Source organism: Meriones unguiculatus, chromosome 17, assembly GCF_030254825.1.
Source record: "Meriones unguiculatus strain TT.TT164.6M chromosome 17, Bangor_MerUng_6.1, whole genome shotgun sequence".
Classification (NCBI taxonomy): domain Eukaryota; kingdom Metazoa; phylum Chordata; class Mammalia; order Rodentia; family Muridae; genus Meriones; species Meriones unguiculatus.
Window position 1 is genome coordinate 33,257,174 of NC_083364.1, and position 20,643 is coordinate 33,277,816.

A 20,643-nucleotide genomic window follows, 5' to 3' on the forward strand; every position below is an offset into this window, starting at 1 on the left:
TTTCGGAAGAATGAATGTTAAGTGTTGGGTCCCTCCTTCGTGTTTCTGCTGCTTTGGCAACGCTTTCCCACAGAACTCACTAGGAGACCCTCTGGCCAAGGACACATACTCTGTGTTCTGTGGCAGGGTGTGGGGATAAACAGACTAACCTATCATAGAGAAACTTGTCAACAGGATTCCTCTCCTGTGGCTGCCTTAAAGTATAGAGTGCATGATGAAAAACAGCATTTCCTATGGAAATCCATCTCCAATGCTCTTTCAAAGCATAGGAAATTGGCAGAGAAAATTGTAAGCAAGTCTCTGTGGGGGCTAGTGCACATTTAAAGGAAACCATTTAGTTATCCTTTTAGCCTTAAGTCCCTGAATTTGAGTCCTCAGATTCACCTGGTGAGCCTGATGAACACACAGCTCTGCAGGATGCAGCACAGAGACCCCAACTGTGTTTGAGGCTGGGCCAGGAATTTATTTCTAACAAGCTCCTTGGGGATTTTTATGTTGGGTTAAGTTTGAGAACCATGTTCCAAAAACAAGCTTGCGGGTTGCTGTAAACTCTTCCCTGGAGTGAAGGAGCTGGCTCATGGTGTGGGAGCAAAGAGGCCATGTTTACATGGCCTAAAAATATGCCAAGTAAGGCTGTGTGCTTTGCCCACATCTCTGCATCTCCCAGGACATCTGTGCACTTGGAAAGACCCAGAAAGGGCCAGTTTAGAAAATGGTTCTTCAGATGATGGGAGGGGAGGGCCTGAAAAATGAACTCTAGAAAATAATAACTATTTTGAAGTGCTAGAAGTTGGTTATGGAAATAAAAACTGGCAGGTCACTATATTTTGTTTTAAATGAGGATGACCAGACTAGGTTTTTAAAATAGTGACTTTAAACAGCTAGAAAAACCTGGAGGTTTCCATTTCAATAACAGAAAATTGTGTGCATTCAGCTATATACACGTTTGTAATGCGTTAGTCAATTCATTCATTCTTCACTTAAACATTCTTTCATTTACTCTTTTATTGATTCACACAGCAGGTTAAATGGCTATTTGATGGACCAGAGCAAAACTTTGGAAGACTCCTTTTATCCTGAGAGATGAAAGAAAATAAATTGTGCTGTATTTGGTCTTCTTTGATTATTTTGTTGTTGTTGTTCTGTAATTATAAATGGAGTGATCGTCCCAGTGTCAATAGCCAAGAAAACTGCAACAGAGAGTTAGTGACCAATTTGATCAAAATTACAAATCAGAAAAAAAAAAAAAACACCCAAATTTAAAGTCAGGCCTGTCTATTTTTTTTTATACTTTAAGTTCCTTAAGTTGTTACTCAAAGGGGATATTTTTGAGATGATTTCCAATGACATATCAAGTGCCAGTGCCCCAGAATCCTGCTGCCCTGACCCACCTAGTGTCACCCAATCACTTGTGAATTTCCCTGATCCTGGTAAGAAGATGAGGTTTCTGGGGCAATATGAAGATCTGATGTTTCCGAGCATGCCTCTTGGTAGACAGCCCCGGTTGATCCACTGAGGGAGACCTCAAGCCTGCAAAGCTGTCCTCAGATCAAACTGGTTTCCAATTAGTCATGCCATGTGCCTGAATTCTTTGTGTTATTTACTTTTCACCAACCCTCGGGGTTAGGCTTTGGCCAGAGCAAGAGAAAGCTGCCTCAGTTTTAAGTTTCAGCCAACCGCAGAACCACCTTCTCCTGTGCGGTCAGCCCCTGAGAACTCCAGGCTCAGTGTGGCCTTGCTGCTCACTGCCTCTTCCTCAGAGAACTCACTCTCTGTGTGTGCTTCTGTGGACCTTCGCTTCGTTAGCACTCACCTTTTATGGAAGTTTCCTTCTTAGCCTTGTATTTCACACTCCTGGGACTCCATACATCTGCCAATATGGTCCAAAAGAAGACCACAGAAACTTCTTCTCCATATCTTCTTTTGGGTTATTGAGAAAGTCACAGAATCCCCTTACATGGGATATGGGATGTGGGATGCAGTGCTCCTGAGTACAGCATGGTTCCCCTCCCCCAACTTCTGTTGAAGGTATTGGGTCATTGTCATCAATTGGACATGATCACCATCCACTTGTCAAGTATTTGTTAATTTTTTGCCTGACCCTGACATTGATTGACAGGGATCCTGAAACTCTATGATGTGTGTGTTGAATTTGACCTCTTTCAGCTTTCTGCACCAGGTGACAGAAGACAATAAGTTCCCTCCACTCTGCTTTTATTACATTCTGATCTGCAGACCACAACCCATAGAATAAATCTTAAGTTCATCCTTTCTCTCTCTTCCTGTATGTCTGCCGTGTGTGTGTGTGTGTGTGTGTGTGTGTGTGTGTGTGTACGTGCATGCGCATGCGTGCGCGCACACACGCGAGTGTTTAATTATGGCTCTATCTTCCTTTGACATCTATGAAATTTCCTCAAAGTAAGGTGAAATCAGAGAATAAAATGAAAATACCTGCCCTTCTGCCCTTCAATGTTGGCCCTTTCTTTAGTGGCTTTTAAATAAGCTTCTTTGCTCCAACTATTTCTTTGGGTTGAGTATTTTTGTATGAGAGTCTTTGCATCCTTATTAAAAACCATGTGTCTTGTACATATTGAGATAGTCTCTGTGGTAGTCACTTACCTCTTCCAGTTCTATATCATACTTCCAAACCTCATTACATAAATGGAAAGCCAAGTATATTAGGCACAACATTATAAACTTGGTACTTTGCCTTTATGGCTGATTTCATTTACAGTGCTATTGTTTGGCTTCAGCTTCTGTGTACTGGATAGAAAACAGGTTTTCACAGACAAAGGAGGAAAAATAAATTGGCAGAATATCCCAGATTATACTTTTTTACTCAATCATGCCACAGCTGCTTCTCAAGCGTGACCCCTCGCTAGGGGCTGAGAAGACAGAAGACACCATGCTGGCTTGGTCCCTATCCTCAAAGAATGTACTCTCCAGTCAAAGCTGAGCTTGGGTGGGAGGAGCAGAAGTTGAGACAGCATAAAGTGAACATGCAAGCTCGAAAGGTAGAGCTGTACAAGATGGGAAGGCTATTGTGTGGCATGTGACCAGTGTGACACAAGGACACCCCACTCCAGGCTTAGCAGACCAGGCACCACTGTAATCAGATATGAAGAACTAGGTGGCACTTGGATGTGTGGCAATGAGAGTAAGAACTGTTGATGCCCTGGATAGAGTATGAGCCAAGGTGTTAAGGTGGGAAAGTGAGGACTGTTCTGGAAAGAGAATGTTGAGTTTACTGCAAGAGAAAGTTCAAGAAGGGGGAAAACCTGAAATGAGACTGTAGTGGGGGTAGGGCAAAGGACCTTGAATTCCTTAGGAAGGAATGTGCACTTCACATGGTGGATAATGTCAGTCACTAAGCATTTCTCACCATGGACACAGCATCATCAGATTTAAACAGCAAAATTGGCAAAAATAGGAATAAGAAAGAAGAGTGCTCTCAGTCAGGAAGTCATTAAGGTGTTCTTGTATTTCAGTCTCTGCAAGCCCCTCTAAGCCACGGTTAGTTGGCTCTGTTGGTGGAGCTCCTATCCCCTCCAGGTCCTTCTATCATTCCCTGCACCCCACTTTCCCACAAGAATCCCAATGCTTTGTCCAATGTCTGGCTATGAGTCTCAGCATCTGTTTTGAGCCATTGATAGGTGTAGCCACACAGAGAGTGGCCATGCTAGACTCCAGTCTGCAAGCATAGCAGAATATCATTAATAGTGTCAGAGGTTGGCTAAGCACCAACCAGAAACCATGCATGAATTGGACCGAGGTCCCCATACAGAGCAGATGGGCAACTCAGGCTTCATGTTGGTCCCCTAATAAGGGGAAGAGGAGCTATCTCTGGCATGGACTCTGTTGCCTCCTATTTGATCACTTCCCCTTGACAGGACTGCCTAACCAGGACACTGGGCAGAGAATGTGGGCGGTCATGACTTGACTTGATGTGGTTGGGTAGGAGTATGGGGGTAGAAGGAAGAGGGAGGAAGGGTGGGACCAGAAGGAGAGAAGGGAGGGCTATGATCAGGATGTATGAAGTGAATTAATTCTTTAAATTAATTCTTTAAAACATGTGCTTGTAGTTCAGGACTTGGCTAAAACCCTGGTAGAGAGAGAAGTCCTGCACACAAGGCAGTGCCTCAATAAAGCCTCCATGGAGGAGGCATAGGTGGTACTCTTCATAGCTCTCCTGTTTCCGTGTGCAGCCAAAAACTCCCTGATGTCTATTCAGGTTTATAATACAGTATGAGTGGTGCTCTCTCAGCTGCTTAGTGCACACTGCAGGGGAAAGTCTCTCTTACTAACAACCTCAAGTCCAACACTGTTTTAGTCAATATTTGTATAGCCTTTATCACAGCACAGCCATCAGACATTCCATGGAGCCAACACTACAAGGAAAGGGAGGAAAGGGAAGGAGAGAAAGAGAGAGTGAGGGAAGGAGAAAGGGAAGGAGGAAAGGAAGAAGAGACACAGAAACAGAGCTGAGAGTCTAGATGGCTTCTGGAGGACATTATATTCAAGCATGGACAAGGGCCAGCAATGAGTTGCATTCTCTTTGCCAGTGGATCAGCTATTTGATCAGCAGCATATGGCTAGTAATGAACACTGTAAAGAATCTTGATGTACAAGCTGTAAGACCTGGATTTTAGACCTAGCTTGTTGATTTTCTAGTGAAGTGCTCCTGAAATAAGCTGTCTTTGCATCTCAGTCACCTAAGGGCTATACATGTATGGTGCAGAAAACAAACCTAATTTGTGGACCAAGGCACCATCAGATAAAATGGCCAAGAAAGGGTTCTTGTAAGATGTGGTATGTGCTGAAACATGCAGTAGGGACAGCTCTGGGCCTGGAAGGTTGGACAAGAGCATTCAAGACAGAGGAGAACAAACACACTCTTCCTGGGACAATGTATTTGTTCTGTTGCTGTGGTAAACAAACAAACAAACAAACAAACAAAAAAACACCACGCCTAAGGCAACATGTCAAAGGAAGGTTAAGGCTTAAGCCTCCAGAGGGATGGGTCCACCATGGCAGGGAAGTGTGGCATCTAGTGGCAGGCAGGGCAGCAGGAATTGGATGCTGAGAGCTCACAGCTTGCATCCCAAGCAGGAAGCAGAGAGAGCAAACTAGAAATGGCACAGGTCTTTAAATTCTCAAAGCCCAGTAAGGCCACATATCATAAGCCTCCCCCAAGAGCATCAACTAGGGGCCATGTATTTAAACTCCTGCTACTATGAGAGACAATGATCTTTTAGACCCCCACTGCGAATGCCAGGCAGGCTGTGCTGAGGGAGGCCAGGAGGCTCACTCCAAAGGCTCTGACTGCAACTCTAGCAAAGTTTGTTCTCTCCGTTTGCTATTTGCAAGCCTGTTTAATTTTAAAGAAAATCTTTCTATTGATCACATTTAGAAGGTCATTTGGACAGCGTGATGGAAACCAAGGGGCAGACAGAATGTTGCACGGCAGCAACTTTGAGACATTTTTTTTTTCTGCACACAAAGTGAGCATAGTTCAAAGCCGGAAGAGAATCTATACGACCCTGAAAAGCTCTGCAAAGAAGAGGCTGAACAAACTCTGGCAGAAATGTCAGTTTCTGCTGGCAGAAGCTAAAGTCAGAAACCACAGCTTTATCTGACCACATGAAGCGTGCTCACAGTGCAGCAGTTATGACTTTACTCTCAGCTGCGGGAGCTGACCTTTTCTGTGACTGATGGTGAAGTTCAGGAGAACTTCTGTGAGAAACTAAAACCTCTTCCTGAAGGAAACTACTCGTGGCGGCAACTGCATTGGATAGCTGCCATGGCGCTTGCTTTTCAGTACTACAAACTCTTCATCTAGAAGAAAACATTAAAGAGGCACACAGCAGGGGAGCCTACTGATAGAAGAGCTGTGTCTGAGTCCATTCTTCTACCCCTGGCTGTGTGTCCTTGGCCATATCCTTGAGACTCTGAGTGCCTGACACCTCCCTGAAAGGAGGAAGACAGTAGACTTTACCTGGTTTTTCTCCAAAGATGGTTATGAGGTTTAAACAAGAGAATAACAAGATAATCTCGCATCCTCTGTATAAAGCAAGAAGCAATCACCTCTGTGACTTTAGGACTGCTCAGGATTTTGTGATGGATGTTATGTTATGATTTGACACTATTGGAATGGACCACACCTATTTGTTAGGAAGAATGAAAGTTGAGAGGAAAAGAGAAAGAGTCTTTAGCAAAACATCGTTATAGGCTTTACTTGCCTCTTCCTTACAGATTTACTTATTATGGCACACACTAAATGCAACGCTCTGAGTTAGTTATCACTTTCCCATCACCACATGAGCGAGCCTGCATATGCGTGCTTCTGCCAGCACACGAGGGCAACGTGGAACACACATTCCTCTTAGACCTCTGTGTATGGAGGCAGGAGAACCCAGTCTACTCGGTTCCCTGCAGGTACAGGAGGTCCCTCGAATGATTTGTATCATGTGACCAAATCCCTGTTTCCTTCATGTCTTGGTCAGGAAAGTGTATCAGTGGTAGGAAGTGCCACATTCTTATCCAGGGCACTTGCCCATGTTTATTTACATCCTTCCACTCCCCGCCACACACACACCCACGCACAGAACACATCCTAGTCCACCTGCTCAGTGTACATCACAACATCAGGAAGAGACATACAGGATGCCAGGCCTGCAAGAGATCTTGCAGCCAGCTGATAACTAGACTTCCTTCACTCCTCACTCTGAAGTCATGAAGTGCAGGCTGTGTGTGGACCCTGAGGGCGGTAGTCATTATCCCGGAGCTGTCTCCAATGTATTCTTCATCCCCTCTGCTTCATCTGCCTGCTCAGCACTGCCACATTCTTCCCTTGGGTGATAACTCTTTAAGCACTTCAGTGCAGCTCTCCACATCCACAACTCTCCTCTCCCCACACTGACCTTATCTTCCTTTTTTATTCAGTGCTTCTAAGATACCCTAAATATAGTCTTCAAATTGAGTCCCTTTGACAATGGCCTTTAATAGCTGATAGCTAACCGAGAAGCAGCTTCTTACCCAACTCCAAGCTGGCCATTTGTAAATTTGTGTGAATGGAACCTCTGGGGACCAAGGCAAGAACAACTCAAAGTTCAGAAAGACAAACAGATGCTTATTGTTTGCTTTTATTAGATAGATAGATAGATAGAGAGATAGATAGATAGATAGATAGATAGATAGATAGATAGATAGATAGATAGAGATAGTTAGTTTGGGCCTGGCAGTATGCCTGCCATGCATTTGAACACAAGTGTGTTATTACTTGGAGGCTTGTTTCAATCTGCAAATAAGAAACCCACTGTCCACCTGTCAATGATGTCACACAGAACACCCTGCCCTACTGGGTTCTGCTTATCAATTGAGAGCAGCTTAGCAGCAGTGTGTGGCTTATTTAGGAGAGCTGTATGAGGCCTGTGTCTTCCTCTCATCACTTGTATGGTGGGGATGCTAAGCCCTTCCTGTGGAATCTTAGAACTGTATAAACTTAACCAGTTAGTTGCAGGAAAAGCCCTTGACAGTGTTGTTCTTCATGATTTCACTGTAGACCTCCTCCAAGGGCATTCGTCCAAAGCCTTTTCTTTGTGGAACATGAGAAAAGCTGTCAATTTTAGAAATACCGTCAAGAGCTGCCGTACCAGTGGAGAAGGTAGCCAGTTAACAAAGACCTTCTGTTGGCTCAAACCCGTGTCCAAGCAGACTTCTCTAGTGGCTGTTCCACGACATTCATAGTAGAAATTTTGTTTTACTTTAAAATTCTATGTGTGCTGTAAGTACTAAGCTGACCCTGAACTCACCAAAATCTGCATGCTTCCGTCTCCCTAATGCTGAAAGTAAAGATGTGTTCTTCCTAGCCAAAATATGATTTTGTGTTTGTCTGTAGGCTTTTTGTTTTGTTTGGGCATCTTGTTTGTTTGTTCCTTTTAATTTTTTTGGTTTGCTTGTTTGAAAGAGAAAGAAAGAGAACAAAAGTTGGATGGGTCCAAAAGTAAGGAAGATCTGGGAGGAGTTTGGGAAGGGGAAAAAGATCAAAATATATGGTTTAAAATAATTCTTAAATTAAAAAAAAAATCTATGGGTAGACACTGGCCTAAAGCTCAGTGCTGCCCATAGACCTGAGAGAAACCTGGATGTTTCCTATGCTGGGACAATCCAATATAATCCAGCTGTCCAAGGGGCTAAAATAAGAGAATTTTTTTTTCTAGAAGCAGGTTCTTAAGCAAGAAAGGCACAGGTGTGTAAGGACTTAGCTCAAGGACAAAAGACAATGAAGAACACACAAGGAACATCCCCAAAACAGCAGAGCAGGGTACAAGTAAGATGAGGGACCCCTAAAACATAAGTTATTCATATAATCAGGGGAGCAATCGATACTTATGCTCTTTGGTTGTCCTCTACCTTGCCTCTAGATTAAAAGAGAGACAAATATATCATTATGGGGCCTGAAAGTAGGGGAACTATAGCCCAAAAATTTACTAAATAGAAACAACATAGTATTAAACAAGTGTGAGGCCCTTCTAATCAGGAGACCTATTTAGCCACAGGTCTTACTTTAGATACAGGAGACAACACTCCTCAGCTCCTGGGCCAAATCTCTGGTGATGGGATGAGAGTAGGAGTGGACAGAGGTGCTGTATTGAGCTTGAAACAGTGACACCACCCCCATGTTGTCTCCAGTGTTTCCTTGCCCTCCTCTGGTGAACACAGAGTCTCTGAGTTTCGATGGTAGAGTCGTCACCCTGAAGTGATCACCACCCTGGAGACAGCTGTTTCAGAGTTCTGAAGCAAGAAAAGAGCTCTAGTGTGTTAAGGCACTTAGATGAAGGGGTGTGTGTCATTGTAACAAATAGACAGAGAAAGGGCAGTAGGAGAAGGAAGGTGGTAAATTTGAAACCTGGTAGGGGAGATTACAAGACACTTCTCTTGTGTTAGTTCTCCATCAAGTAACAATTCAAAACAGATACTTAATGTATTACAACTCTAGGAATACACATGTGTCACCTTCCCTCAATTTATTTTTATTTTTCTGAGAAAGAATTATTCTAAGATGATAGATTTCCCTTCGGATATCTGCCAGTCTTTGGGCCCATTGCCACACTTGCTCCATTCTTGGTTAGAACAGGTGTCACCGATGTGTCAGAAGCCAGGAGGAAAGCCATCTTCTGGGGACACTGTTCCCCATAGGCTCCATCTGAGCAAATAGACTTTAACTTGTCACCATGAGTTGGCAGCCTATTCCCCGAACTCCAGCTGATAGTTGTAAGAACCAACTTGCTCTAACATCCCTGAAACAGGTCCTTCTAAATCTTCATTTTGATAACAGTTTAGATATCGCTTTCTTTCAGAGTTGCTCCTCATTGCTCTCAAACACGGGGTTGCTGTAGGATACCCCCTGCATGTCAGAGTAGGAGGTTTGGTTGAGTGGGGGCCAGCTTGAATCGTTTGCCAAGTTCCTCTGCCATATCCGGTACTGGCTTTTTGATTGATAGCCAAAACATCTCTTAACTGCTATCCACAAAGCTCGGTTTTCAATAATGGCCTCCTGTAAGATAAAAGATAAACAATTTTGTGTTTTGAGTTACCTAATTCCATAGATCATAATCAGACAGTGTTTCAGTTTTGCTTAGATTCAGCTTAATAAAATTCTGGGACCTAAGCAAATATTAAGCGGTTTTGTGGCTAGATTCTCAAACTTTCCTACTTAAGAAACTCAGCTGGAAGAAGGTACTTTCAAAAGCCTGGGAGTTAAGCTGGAAGCAGCCTACCTCAAAGACTGTCCTAGAGAATCGCACATCTGAATTAAATTTAAAGTTGTTCAAATTCTATATTTCACACCGTACCACATCCAACTTCATGCCTTCTAAAATGACATTTTATACAATTTTTAGCATCTCATAGAACTGAATGTGTAGAAAGATGCATACTGTATCTTTGATACACTTCAGCAAGACACTGCTAGACATGAACTCAGGTCAATGAAATTTAGATAGGGGCCTCAGTCTTGGGGTTGGAAAGATATGGATTCATTTCATAACTATAAGGCTATGGCCAGGTCATTAGCCTAAGAGCTGTGTCTAATTCTAACCAATCAAAAAGAAAGTCTATTATCCTGAACCTGTTGGGTTAGAAGTAATAATCCCTTCCTTCTATATACTGTAAGGATTATACAACTGCCCTTACATAGCAGGGAAGGGCAGGGTAAGACAGGGCATGGCAAGGCAAGGTAGGGCTCTCACCCTTTACCCACCCTTCTGAACTACTTTTTAAACTAATGGTTGTGTGTTGAGGCCCTGCTTACACAGGTTTCACGTTCACTAAAGTGCCTGTTTACAGTGTGAAACTGATGCCTCTTGAAAAACATTTGGGGCTGGAGAGACAGCTTAGCACTTGAGTACACTGGTGGCTGGCTGCTCTTGTTGAGGACGAGAGTTCAAGTCCCAGTACCACATGGCAGATGACAACCATCTGTAGCTCCAGTTCCAGAGGATGTCAAGTGCTTTTCTGTCCTCTTCGGGTGCCACATGCACATGCTACACAGATACACATCCAGGCAAAACATCCAAACACATACAAAAAATTAATTAAAAACATTTTGGTCTGCCATTTAATTCTATGAGTTTGCTTCAAGCTTAAGTGAAACAAGTCATAAAACAAATCACAGAAAAGGTTAACTTGTATGTGTGGTGTATTCCATTTCACCATATTCTGTCCAAAAGTAAAGTGTCTGAGATATTCTCATGAGAGACATTAAAGAAAACAAACTGACAAGAATAACTGGCTTTGATGTCCATCCATGTTATTTTTGAAAACTGAGCCAATGAGGAACTATGCTAAATGCAGTTTTTTTCTTAAGCCTACCCACGTTTGTTACTTGAGTCTCATTGTCCATAGTAAAGATAAAGACACTTTGCCAGGGTCTTTTCCTCTGAACACTGGTAGGGTTCTTGGCAAAATTGAGACACAGAGAGCCAATTTCAGCTTCTGGCCAACCTCAGTGCTTACCAGCCAGACCTAGTCTGTAACAGGATAATTGTAGCTCTTTTTTACAGCTGGGAGAAGGCAGGAACAACTCCAAGTTTTTAAATTTAACAGCTGTAGGTATCCTTAGCATTTCTTCAAACAAGTTAAGTGGAAGATGAAATGTGGATCTTCATATTGTGTGGAGTTTTCCTCCTTCTAGTGTAACTACTTATACCTCCTTGCTTATCATTCTCCAAGGGACAACTGAAGAATTGCTAGGTGATCTGCCTTGTGATTCTGCTTTGTAAATTAAATGCACAACTAGAAGCAAAAGCAGAGCTCTGATGAGAATCCAGTTCTTTCTTTTTTTGTAACTTTACTTATTTTTTATTAATTATAGTTTATTCACTTCTTATCCCAGATGTAGCCCCCTCCCATCCTAATTCCACCCTCCTTCCCTCATCTCCTCCCACACCCCTCCCCAAGTCCACTGATAGGGGAGGTCTCCCTTCCATGCCATCTGACCCTAGCCTATCAAGTCTCATCAGTACTGGCTGCATTGTCTTCCTCTGTGGCCTGGTAAGGCTGCCACCCCCATCAGGGGGAGGCGATAAAAGAGCCAGCTACTGAGTTCATGTCAGAGACAGTCCCTGTTTCCCTTACTAAGGAACCCACTTGGACACTGAGCTGCCATGGGCTACATCTGTGCAGGGGTCTTAGGTTATCTTCATGCATAGTCCTTGGTTGGAGTGTCAGTCTCAGAAAAGACCCCTGTGCCCAGATTTTTTGTTCTGTTGCTCTCCTTGTGGAGCTCCTGTCCCTTCCAGGTCTTTCTATCTTCCCCTTCTTTCATTAGATTCCCTGCTCTTTGCCCAGAGTTTGGCTATGAGTTTCAACATCTACTTTGATACCCTGCTGGGGAGAATCTAGTTCTTTAAAGAAATTTTATGTAAGCTTTTTCTGTGGACTATTCCGTTCTTAAACCCTTGTGTGTACACACTTGCAGGCACAGCAATAAAAAGATGGGCAGTATTACAGCCATTCCTATCAACTCCCATGCTTTTGAGCAGGCAGGGAGTGGGGCTCACAAAGCAAGGGCTCACTCAAATCTCTTTGATTTCTGGGCTACTCTAAGATTGGAGGTAATTTAGGATTAGAGGTAGGATTAGAGTCAGGCCTCAAGAAACCAGACAATATGTAAAATTCTGCAATGACAGCCAGCCATCATGCCAACCCGTCAAGGGAAAAGTGTTTGAACTATGGATAGCACAGGCTGGCCAGCAAGATGGGTTTATCTCAGTTCATCCAGCATCACTTCACACTTTCTGGCACATATTCAGAACCTCCTAGAGAAAGACAACTTGCTGAGTCCATGACAGTCCACACCTTATCTCAGGCTCTCTCACCACATGAGGCATGTAAACATAGAATCCATCATTCTCAATTTTAATAGACCTTTACCAAAGGCTCACTACTCTATCTGTAAGCACTTGCTGAGCATGGAGAAAGGGGTTACTAAACAACTGGATGTCGTAGCGAGGGTGTCTAAGGTGGAAGCTCCCACTCTCTGATGCTATTTCTGAATTTAAAAGTTACTGCCAACTCACAATAAACATGCTTGTCGTTATCTTCATTTCTCACTCAACATGAGAACCAAAGAAGATGCCTAGCTTTTTATCAGCTACCCACGCTAACTGCTGGGCATGAACAAGGTCATTTCTAACATTTAGTTTAGATGACTCTTACTCAGCCCCTACTAGAATTAAGCAGGATTTTAAATGCAATAGTTACTAACACAAGTTCTTGCCAGCAGAGCTTAATGGCAAGCAAAAGAAACTATTAACACACAAATAACCATAGCATGTGTCTGCTTGCTATGTGAGATTGTGAGTCCCACCCTTCTGTAATCTTTCTCCTGGCAAAGTACCTTAGGATATACCACAGGGTCAATGAACTGTTGTGGAAAGAACAAATGTATAAAGGCATGATTGAAAACTTGACAGAAATAAAGTAAAAAGTGGTAAGTGCCACAAGAGCTGATGAAGGCTTATTGCTTATACAGTTTGTGTGTGTGTATGTGTATGTGTGTGTGTTTCTATATGTGTTTGAAGGGCCTTGTTTATTTTGGCTTGGTTTGTTTAGATTTGAACTTCTGAGATTGAATCTCTTCGTACAGCAGAGGCTGCCTCAAACTCTTGATCTTCCTACCTCAACCTCTCAAGTTCTAGGATTACAGACAGGCAGCACCACTATGCCTGGATAGGTTTATGTTTATTAAACACCTACTATGTGCTTCTCACTAATCATATTTCTGTCTCTATTTATATGTATATATACATATATATGATTATTATATATATGATTGTTATATATGATTACTATATATTGTAAGGTACAATTACTGGTAACATTTATAGCAGAGGGAGCAAACCAACAAAACAGAATAATTTGCTAAAAATCAGGCAGTAAGGAAGAGCTGAAGCCAGGATCACACCAGAAAAAATATCTGAGCCTGTGTCCTTTGCTGCAAATATACCAAGTTAGGAAAGGCTTCCTGCTACAACATTTTGACAGACTTTGACACTTGACAACCATTGCTCTTCCTTGTCCACCTGCCTAAAAAACAAAAACAAAAACAAAACAGACAAGCAAAAGGTCTAAGTGAACCAGTCTGAGCATACATTCTCTTACCCAGAATGTCTTTTCCCTCTGAATAACAATGAGACAGTCCTAATCAATAAGACACATGAAGAAGTCTGCTGACAGGCCATAGGAAACCTTCTGTTTCCTGGTAATATCTGAGGAAATAAAATTCCTTGAGTGCCTTCCCTGTTTTCTTTCTGCCCATAAATGGATGTATCGCACACACAACAGGTCTGGAGACATGAGCAGGAACGATGAAAGGGGCCAGCTAAGTCTGGTGGCACTGGAAAGTGCAGAGCTCTGACACGTAGGAGTCCTGAAGTGTCCACCCAAGTCTGGTTCCCAAATCAGTAAATATCTATGTTGTCTAAACTGTGAGTTTTGCTAATTGCCTAACAGAGCAAGGGTCAGGAAAGATTCATGAAGAGGCTGTCCTGACACGGTGCCATAGAGGATGGAACAGAGTGTCATCATACAGGTATGAAGAAATATGTTCCAAGTGAAAAGTGCAGTCACCAAGATGTACATAAGATTATCCTTTAAATCAGCAATCTCAACCTGTGTGTCACAACCCCAGGATCACGAATCAGATCTTTACATTTCAGTTCATACCAGTATCAAATTTACAGTTATGAAGGAGCAACAAGATACTTTTATAGTTGTGAGGGTCATCACAACATGAGGAACTGTATTAAAGGAACATAGCATTAAAAAGGTTGAGAACCGCTGCTTTAAAAGGTGAAAACCGCCTTCCTGAAACTCAGTCAAACTCAATCTTGGACACCCACCTCAATCTGATTGCCTTAGAGACTATATGGCTTAGCATAGTTCTTTCAGATGTGTTGCCTGAACCCATCACAGCAGACTCACCTGGCCACATGGTGGACACATACTCTACAACACTGAGTCAGACACATAGAGGGGAGGGTTTGGTGGTCTGTGTTTCCCTTTTATCCAAGCCAGCCAGGTGAGTGTGATGCCCACTCTGCTCTGGTATAGCCCCGGTTTAGCCTCCAGAGAGAGGCTACAGTGCCCTGCTGATGTGCTCTGGTCTTTAATGGACCACTGTGTCAGTATCTGCTTAATACAGGATGGGACATTCTCAGGGATTCTGTCCTCAAGGTACTAGCTGAGAAGTCAGGTTGTAAAGAACCCACAACCCACTGTGAATACTCCGGTTGCTGGAACACAGTGGTTCTACAATTCAAAGCAAAAATGGAGACAGATAGCACGCTACATTTCTCCTCCCCTTTATAGAAGCCTTCAAAGGTTCTACCCTTCCTTAGCAGGCTTTGAAGAAGGGAGATTATGTCTACTATCACTAAGAGACAAGAGGGAGAAACATTTAGAGATAAAGATGGAGACAAGCTCATTTCACTGAGAAAAAAAGAACAAATGGGGGCTGTAGAATGAAAGCTGTGAGACTCATTTCCCATCACCAACAAAAATGATACAAGCTGTTAAATGAAAGAAGCCGGATACAAAAAGACCCAAACTTCTGAAGCAAAATAATGCAAACCTACATTTTCAACACTCAATAGGCAGAAGCGGGATGAATGAGAATTCAAAGCCAGCCTGGACAAGACCCTGAGTTTGGTCTTCAACAGTGAAGACAAAAGAAAAAAGAAAAAAAATGTGCAGAAGAATTTTATTGCTATGAAATGTCCCAAATAGGAAAATCCATAGAGACAGAAAGTGTGTTTGTGATTGTCTAGGAGGCGGAGAAGAGAATGAAAATCAATTGCTAATGGGTTGCAGGATTTCTTTGGGGACGGTGAAACAGTTCTGGAACTGGGTAGTGTTTATTGTTGCACATTCAGCAACTATACTAAAACCCATTGAACTGTTTACTTTAAAATGGTGAGTGTTATAGTGCACAAATCAAATCTCAATTTTAGAGTATGAATTGTATTTGTGTCTGTATTGGGGAATTTTAAGAACGGATAGAACCTTAAAGAACATGAAGGAATCCCACCACACTTTACAGATGAGAGAAGCAATTGCTTGTTTTCTCGTCAGAAAAAAAACACACTGCACACTGCGCGGAGCCTTTGCACATTAAAGTTGCACCATTCTCAAACTCCTGAAGACCTAGGCCACACCCACTCACCCAGCAAACAGCCTGAGGGCACTTACCTCCACAGCTAGGGACACAACAAAGTTGGAGCTGATCATGACGAGAATGTAGGCTCTCCACAGGACAGGGGTACAGAGTAACTGGCAGAGGACAATGAATCACAGTTAGTCTCAGAACAAATATGCTGGAAAAGTTTCCAAGCTCCCCCCAAACATCAGTATAGGCTATAAATCACAGCAGAAACCCACACCACAAACAGGAGCGATAGCTCTGGAGTTAAAAAGTACTTGTGTTTCAAAGGCTCAACAGTTCCGTTCCCAGCATTCACATCATCAGGCAGTTCACAACTACCTGCATCCCAAGCTCCAGGTAATCTGATCCCTGCTAATGGCCTTCATGGCACCCACATGCATGTGTACAAACACACATACACAAATGAAATGAATCTAGAATATAAATGCTGTATACAATATATATTCCATACATACACTTTTACATATAGATAAAGAATGTGTAAGTATGGAAAACTGATGTTTAGTCATTTGAAGACTGTGGTCCCCCCCCCTTTTAGTCTTTTGATCTAAAATTTCTAAATTTTATAATTTTTGTCATTTTTAAATAAAAAGAAATAATAGTAACCCCTTTTGTCCACTTGCTTTTTGTTATTTTGAAGATGAAATTCAGGAATGTGACTTTATTCCCAGGCACCTCTGAGGACACATGGGCGAAACTTCCACCATGGATAGCATGGCCCTCTGTCCTCTACTGCCATGTTTCTCCCAAGTCCTGCCTTGGAGCACTGGGTCAGGGATGCTCTCTTGGAGCTGTGCTTACAGCTACACACCCTGTGCCTTCATGAGGGCCTTTGCCAAGGGGTGTAATGCATATGGAGCTGAAATCAAGCTCCTTCCAACCCCTCCTCAGGCACAGCACCTGATCTGTAAGTAGGCAAATGAATGGATAAGTGGATGAACAGGTGCATGGATGAATGGACGGGTGGGTGAATAGAGGTGTACATGGATGGGTGGATGGGTAGATCGATGGATCAAAAGCCATGTACCCTCTGCTGTGGACTGTATGCCTTATACAATGTCTAATACGCTGATGGGAGAAAAAGCTGATGCAATCCCGTGGAGAACAACGTTCTCAAAATTATCATTTTAAATCCATTTCTAGGAATTTACACCTGACATGTATTTGTAGGTGACTTAAAAATAAGTACATGCTTCTTTTATTATGTCTTTATAAGGGTAACAAATTAGAAACAGCTACATGTTAATTAATATGGGACTGCATACACATTATGACACACACAATCTATACTCTGAAATATAATGCATATATATTTAATAAAATATTATGCTATCATTAAAAATAATGGGGAAAGTTTATGCGCTTGTATGGCACAGTTACCAAAGTACACTGTTACATGAAAGTAATAAGCTACAGGGATGCGTGTGTGGTTATAGCAGGCATGAAAACGTTCCATTTAGCTCTCCTGCTGCTGGGAAGATAAACACACGCAGCTATGAAAATGTTCCGCTCAGATCCCCCGCTGCTGGGAAGATAAATATTGTCTGCCCCAGACAGTAGACTCAAACTCTACCACAACTGCCACCCCAAAGCTGTGCTTCCCAGGAGCTGCTCGGGGCCCACAAATAAGGACAGCGTGGGTTCTCGTGAGACTCACTCCTGTAAGATGCCAGACACTCCTGAAAGACAGCCTCACAGTGATCCTAACTCACTGTGGACCGAGGCTCCTCTCAGAAGTCATCTTTCCTTCCCTCTCTACTTCACTGGGTTTGGTCTTTACCGTGGCATGAGGCCTCTCCTCACTGTCCCCAGCTACCCTTTTCTCCCACAGAAATCTCCTACAATAAGTTGCTCACATAACGTATCCCACTTTGGTATCAACATCTCTGAATACTGACAAACGGAATATTTTATTACCATTGTGTAAAAACATGGGAGAAGATTCATGTACATAAGATATACATGTACTTCTCTGTGTATACATATGTATTTGTATATATGTATATGTGTGTGTGTGTGTGTATATATATATATATATATAGTGTGTGTGTGTGTGTGTGTGTGTGTGTGAAAGTGTGTTTAAAAACCTGATATACATTGCTCCAGACAGAAGCTAGGTTGAAAAGGTTATTTTACTGTGTTTACATTTTTAAAAATTTTTACACTATTTGAATGTACTTTTTATTTTAGAAACATCTAGGTTGCAAAACAACATGATTCAATTTGTAATAAACTTCATAAATTTTAGGCAAAGCCCATTTACAGAACATAAATTTAAAAGGTGGAACAGTAATAAATAGTGTTATAATTTTCCTTGTTGAATATCCCACATTCTCTAAAATAGACTCATATTTACATAATAAGAAGGCTTGGTTTTAAACAGAACAGAGCCTCTTTGCAGCATCATTTGTAATCGCACTGTCAGAGACTCCACCCAAGTTCTCACCAAATAAAAGCATTGCCTCTTTAGTTATGCCAGAGTGCCAGCCTGACTGTTAGAGCCACATACATAAAGTACATATATAAGCTTTTCCTCGTTTGAGTAGGTAAGATTATGGTATCTTGTAAGATTTCAAAGTTGTCTCGGTTACATTTTTCAGATGTAAGAGAGAGAGAGCTTGAAATAGAGCAGTCTCTTTGAAAGTATCTTCAGATACGAGTATGAAAGTACAGAAAAGCATGGTGTTTAAAAGTAAGTACAGATTTGAGAATTAACCTAAAGAGTATTGCAGGTGAAATTTCTTTAAACTAAAGTTATTGCAGGTGAAGTTTCTTTAAATGGCCTTTGAAAGCAAAAAAATATATAAGTTGATGTTTACCAATCTTACAGGGCATTTTGTTTCTAATGAAAACTGATTCAATAGTTGTTAAAGGCTGTCTTTAGTCTCAGAATCAGCACTTGATGGAATCTTATTTCCTAATTAGCTTGAGCGAAAAATGAGATGGTTCAACATTCTTTTAAACTCTACCATTTCCAAAGTACCTAACCAGCATAGAGAGGTCTTGTCAGTTACCACAGTGACCCTGCTATCAGAGGATGGTGACAAAAATACATAGCACTGTCATCCTCCAGAGAGGATACTTACGTCCAAACGCCTATGCAAGTCTGGGATATCCGCAAATAGAATGAAAAGACATACGCCCATCTGTAAAATCAGCACAAGGACAAATATATCTGAGGAAACAAGAACACAAGCTATCATTTTGAGAAGGCATCGTGTGAAGTACCACATCCTCCATTGACTGATATAGTCTAGGTTAATGCTGATTACATTTTCTTGACTTCTGCATCCAAATACAGCATAATGGATGGAAGCACTCATTTTTATGCAATGGGTCTCACCTCTGCAGTCTGTGTGCGCGCCCTTGAAGGGGGAAGAAGATCTTTTTTTTATATCCATGTTATGTTTTAATTAGTACAGGTGGTAAATAAATATATAGAGAATAACAATGGCAAAATGCCCTTTTGAGAAGTGCTTTAAAGACATCCAAGTATCTGGCTTTAAGACAAGTCATCTGCCTCAATCCATTTCTGGAAAACCAGGAATGCCATAAATACATGAAATTTTAAATTGTGATTATATAAAGATGAGCGTTCAACTGCTTCTTCATACCAATGAGGAAAAGGCAAAATTAATCTTCCTGGAACAATTTTGTATGAGGATATTGATCTATCAACCTGCGTTTCTGAAGTTTGACAATTAGAAGGTTAAGATAATATATAAATGCATGTCCCAAAGACTACACAGGGCATGTGCTTCTTCTAGAGGACCTCTCTGCCCCAAATTACCCCAGCCAAGACTGTCCACAATGCTGTATAATGGGGTTCCTCATGGCCAGAACTACTCCAAGTCTGCCACCACACAATGCCATCTTGACCAGCCTTCCTGACAGCAGACAAGTCCTAGTGAGGGCTGTGACCCTTCTTGTGTCCCCAGCATGAATCCTGACAGATACTGACAAGTAAAGATTGGTCTTTACCCTGATAGACTAGGATCAGATGGAAAGATGGGAGGACCTCCCCTATCACTGGACTGGGGGAGGGGCATGGGTGGAGAGGAGGGAGAACAGGTGGGATTGGGAGAAGAAGAGGGAGGGAGCTACAGGTGGGATACAAAGGGAAAAAACTATAATAAATAAAAATATAAATAAAATATTATTTAAAAAAAGATTGATCTTTACATTGACCTTCCCAAGATCCCCAGAGATATCACCTAAAGACAACTTTGGGTGGAGCCATGGGATGAAAAAAGAAAGAAGTTCTTTGATGGAAAGAGAGGAGCAGGGGAATGAGGCTGTGGTGCTTTTCAGAGCTCTGGAGAGGAAGTGAGGGAGCTGAGACTCAGTTGTGCAGTTGGTTCCTGAGTGGCCTGAACATGCCTGTTCTAATGATCAGCCATAGTATATTACCATCACTCTGCACCCCATGCAGTGTTACTCACAATTTGTATACATGGGCTGCCTAAAGGGCTTTCCTTTAGAGAAGACAAGAGCCACAATGATGCAATTGATTGTTCCCAAAAACCATATAGTAGTATTCTCAAAACTTGCAAAGGTGCTGTTACTTCTGGTTTTCTCAGGAACACTGAGAGAGGCAGTAGTTAAAGCTGAGATGCTATCATTCCTCACTGGGCAGACACTACAAAAGAAACAAAACAAAACAAAAGCCAATGGAGACCTCAGAACACTTGCATCTGCAGGTAACCTTGGCAAACACTGTCTGGAGCAGACATCCAATATTCATAATTATCCATTGGTAAAGAAGACATAAAAAAATAAAGAAAAAAACAGCCATAGACAGATCTAGAATTTTGTATACATGAATAGGTAAATAGATACATATGCAGATTTAACTGGCTCCTGATTCATTGAACTATGCATCCATCATGTATATTAAGGTTACGGGGGGAAAGATG

At 42.0% G+C, this 20,643-nt stretch overlaps 1 protein-coding gene across 3 annotated transcripts in view; it reads right to left on the minus strand.

The window, feature by feature from the left end:
• Window positions 1-7,162: 7,162 nt before the first annotated feature.
• The window catches only part of Atp13a4 (ATPase 13A4), a 136,209-nt gene continuing 122,728 nt past the window's right edge, over window positions 7,163-20,643 (minus strand). For 2 of the 3 annotated variants that reach the window (XM_060370168.1, XM_060370169.1), the window contains 4 exons: window positions 20,170-20,366; window positions 18,814-18,902; window positions 15,754-15,834; window positions 7,163-9,556 (listed from right to left, as the gene is read on the minus strand). In XM_060370168.1, the coding sequence (XP_060226151.1) occupies window positions 9,356-9,556; window positions 15,754-15,834; window positions 18,814-18,902; window positions 20,170-20,366 (568 nt within the window). In that variant the 3' untranslated portion in view covers window positions 7,163-9,355. The remainder of the gene's footprint in view (window positions 9,557-15,753; window positions 15,835-18,813; window positions 18,903-20,169; window positions 20,367-20,643) is intronic. The other variant, XR_009586933.1, reaches the window with a different exon arrangement.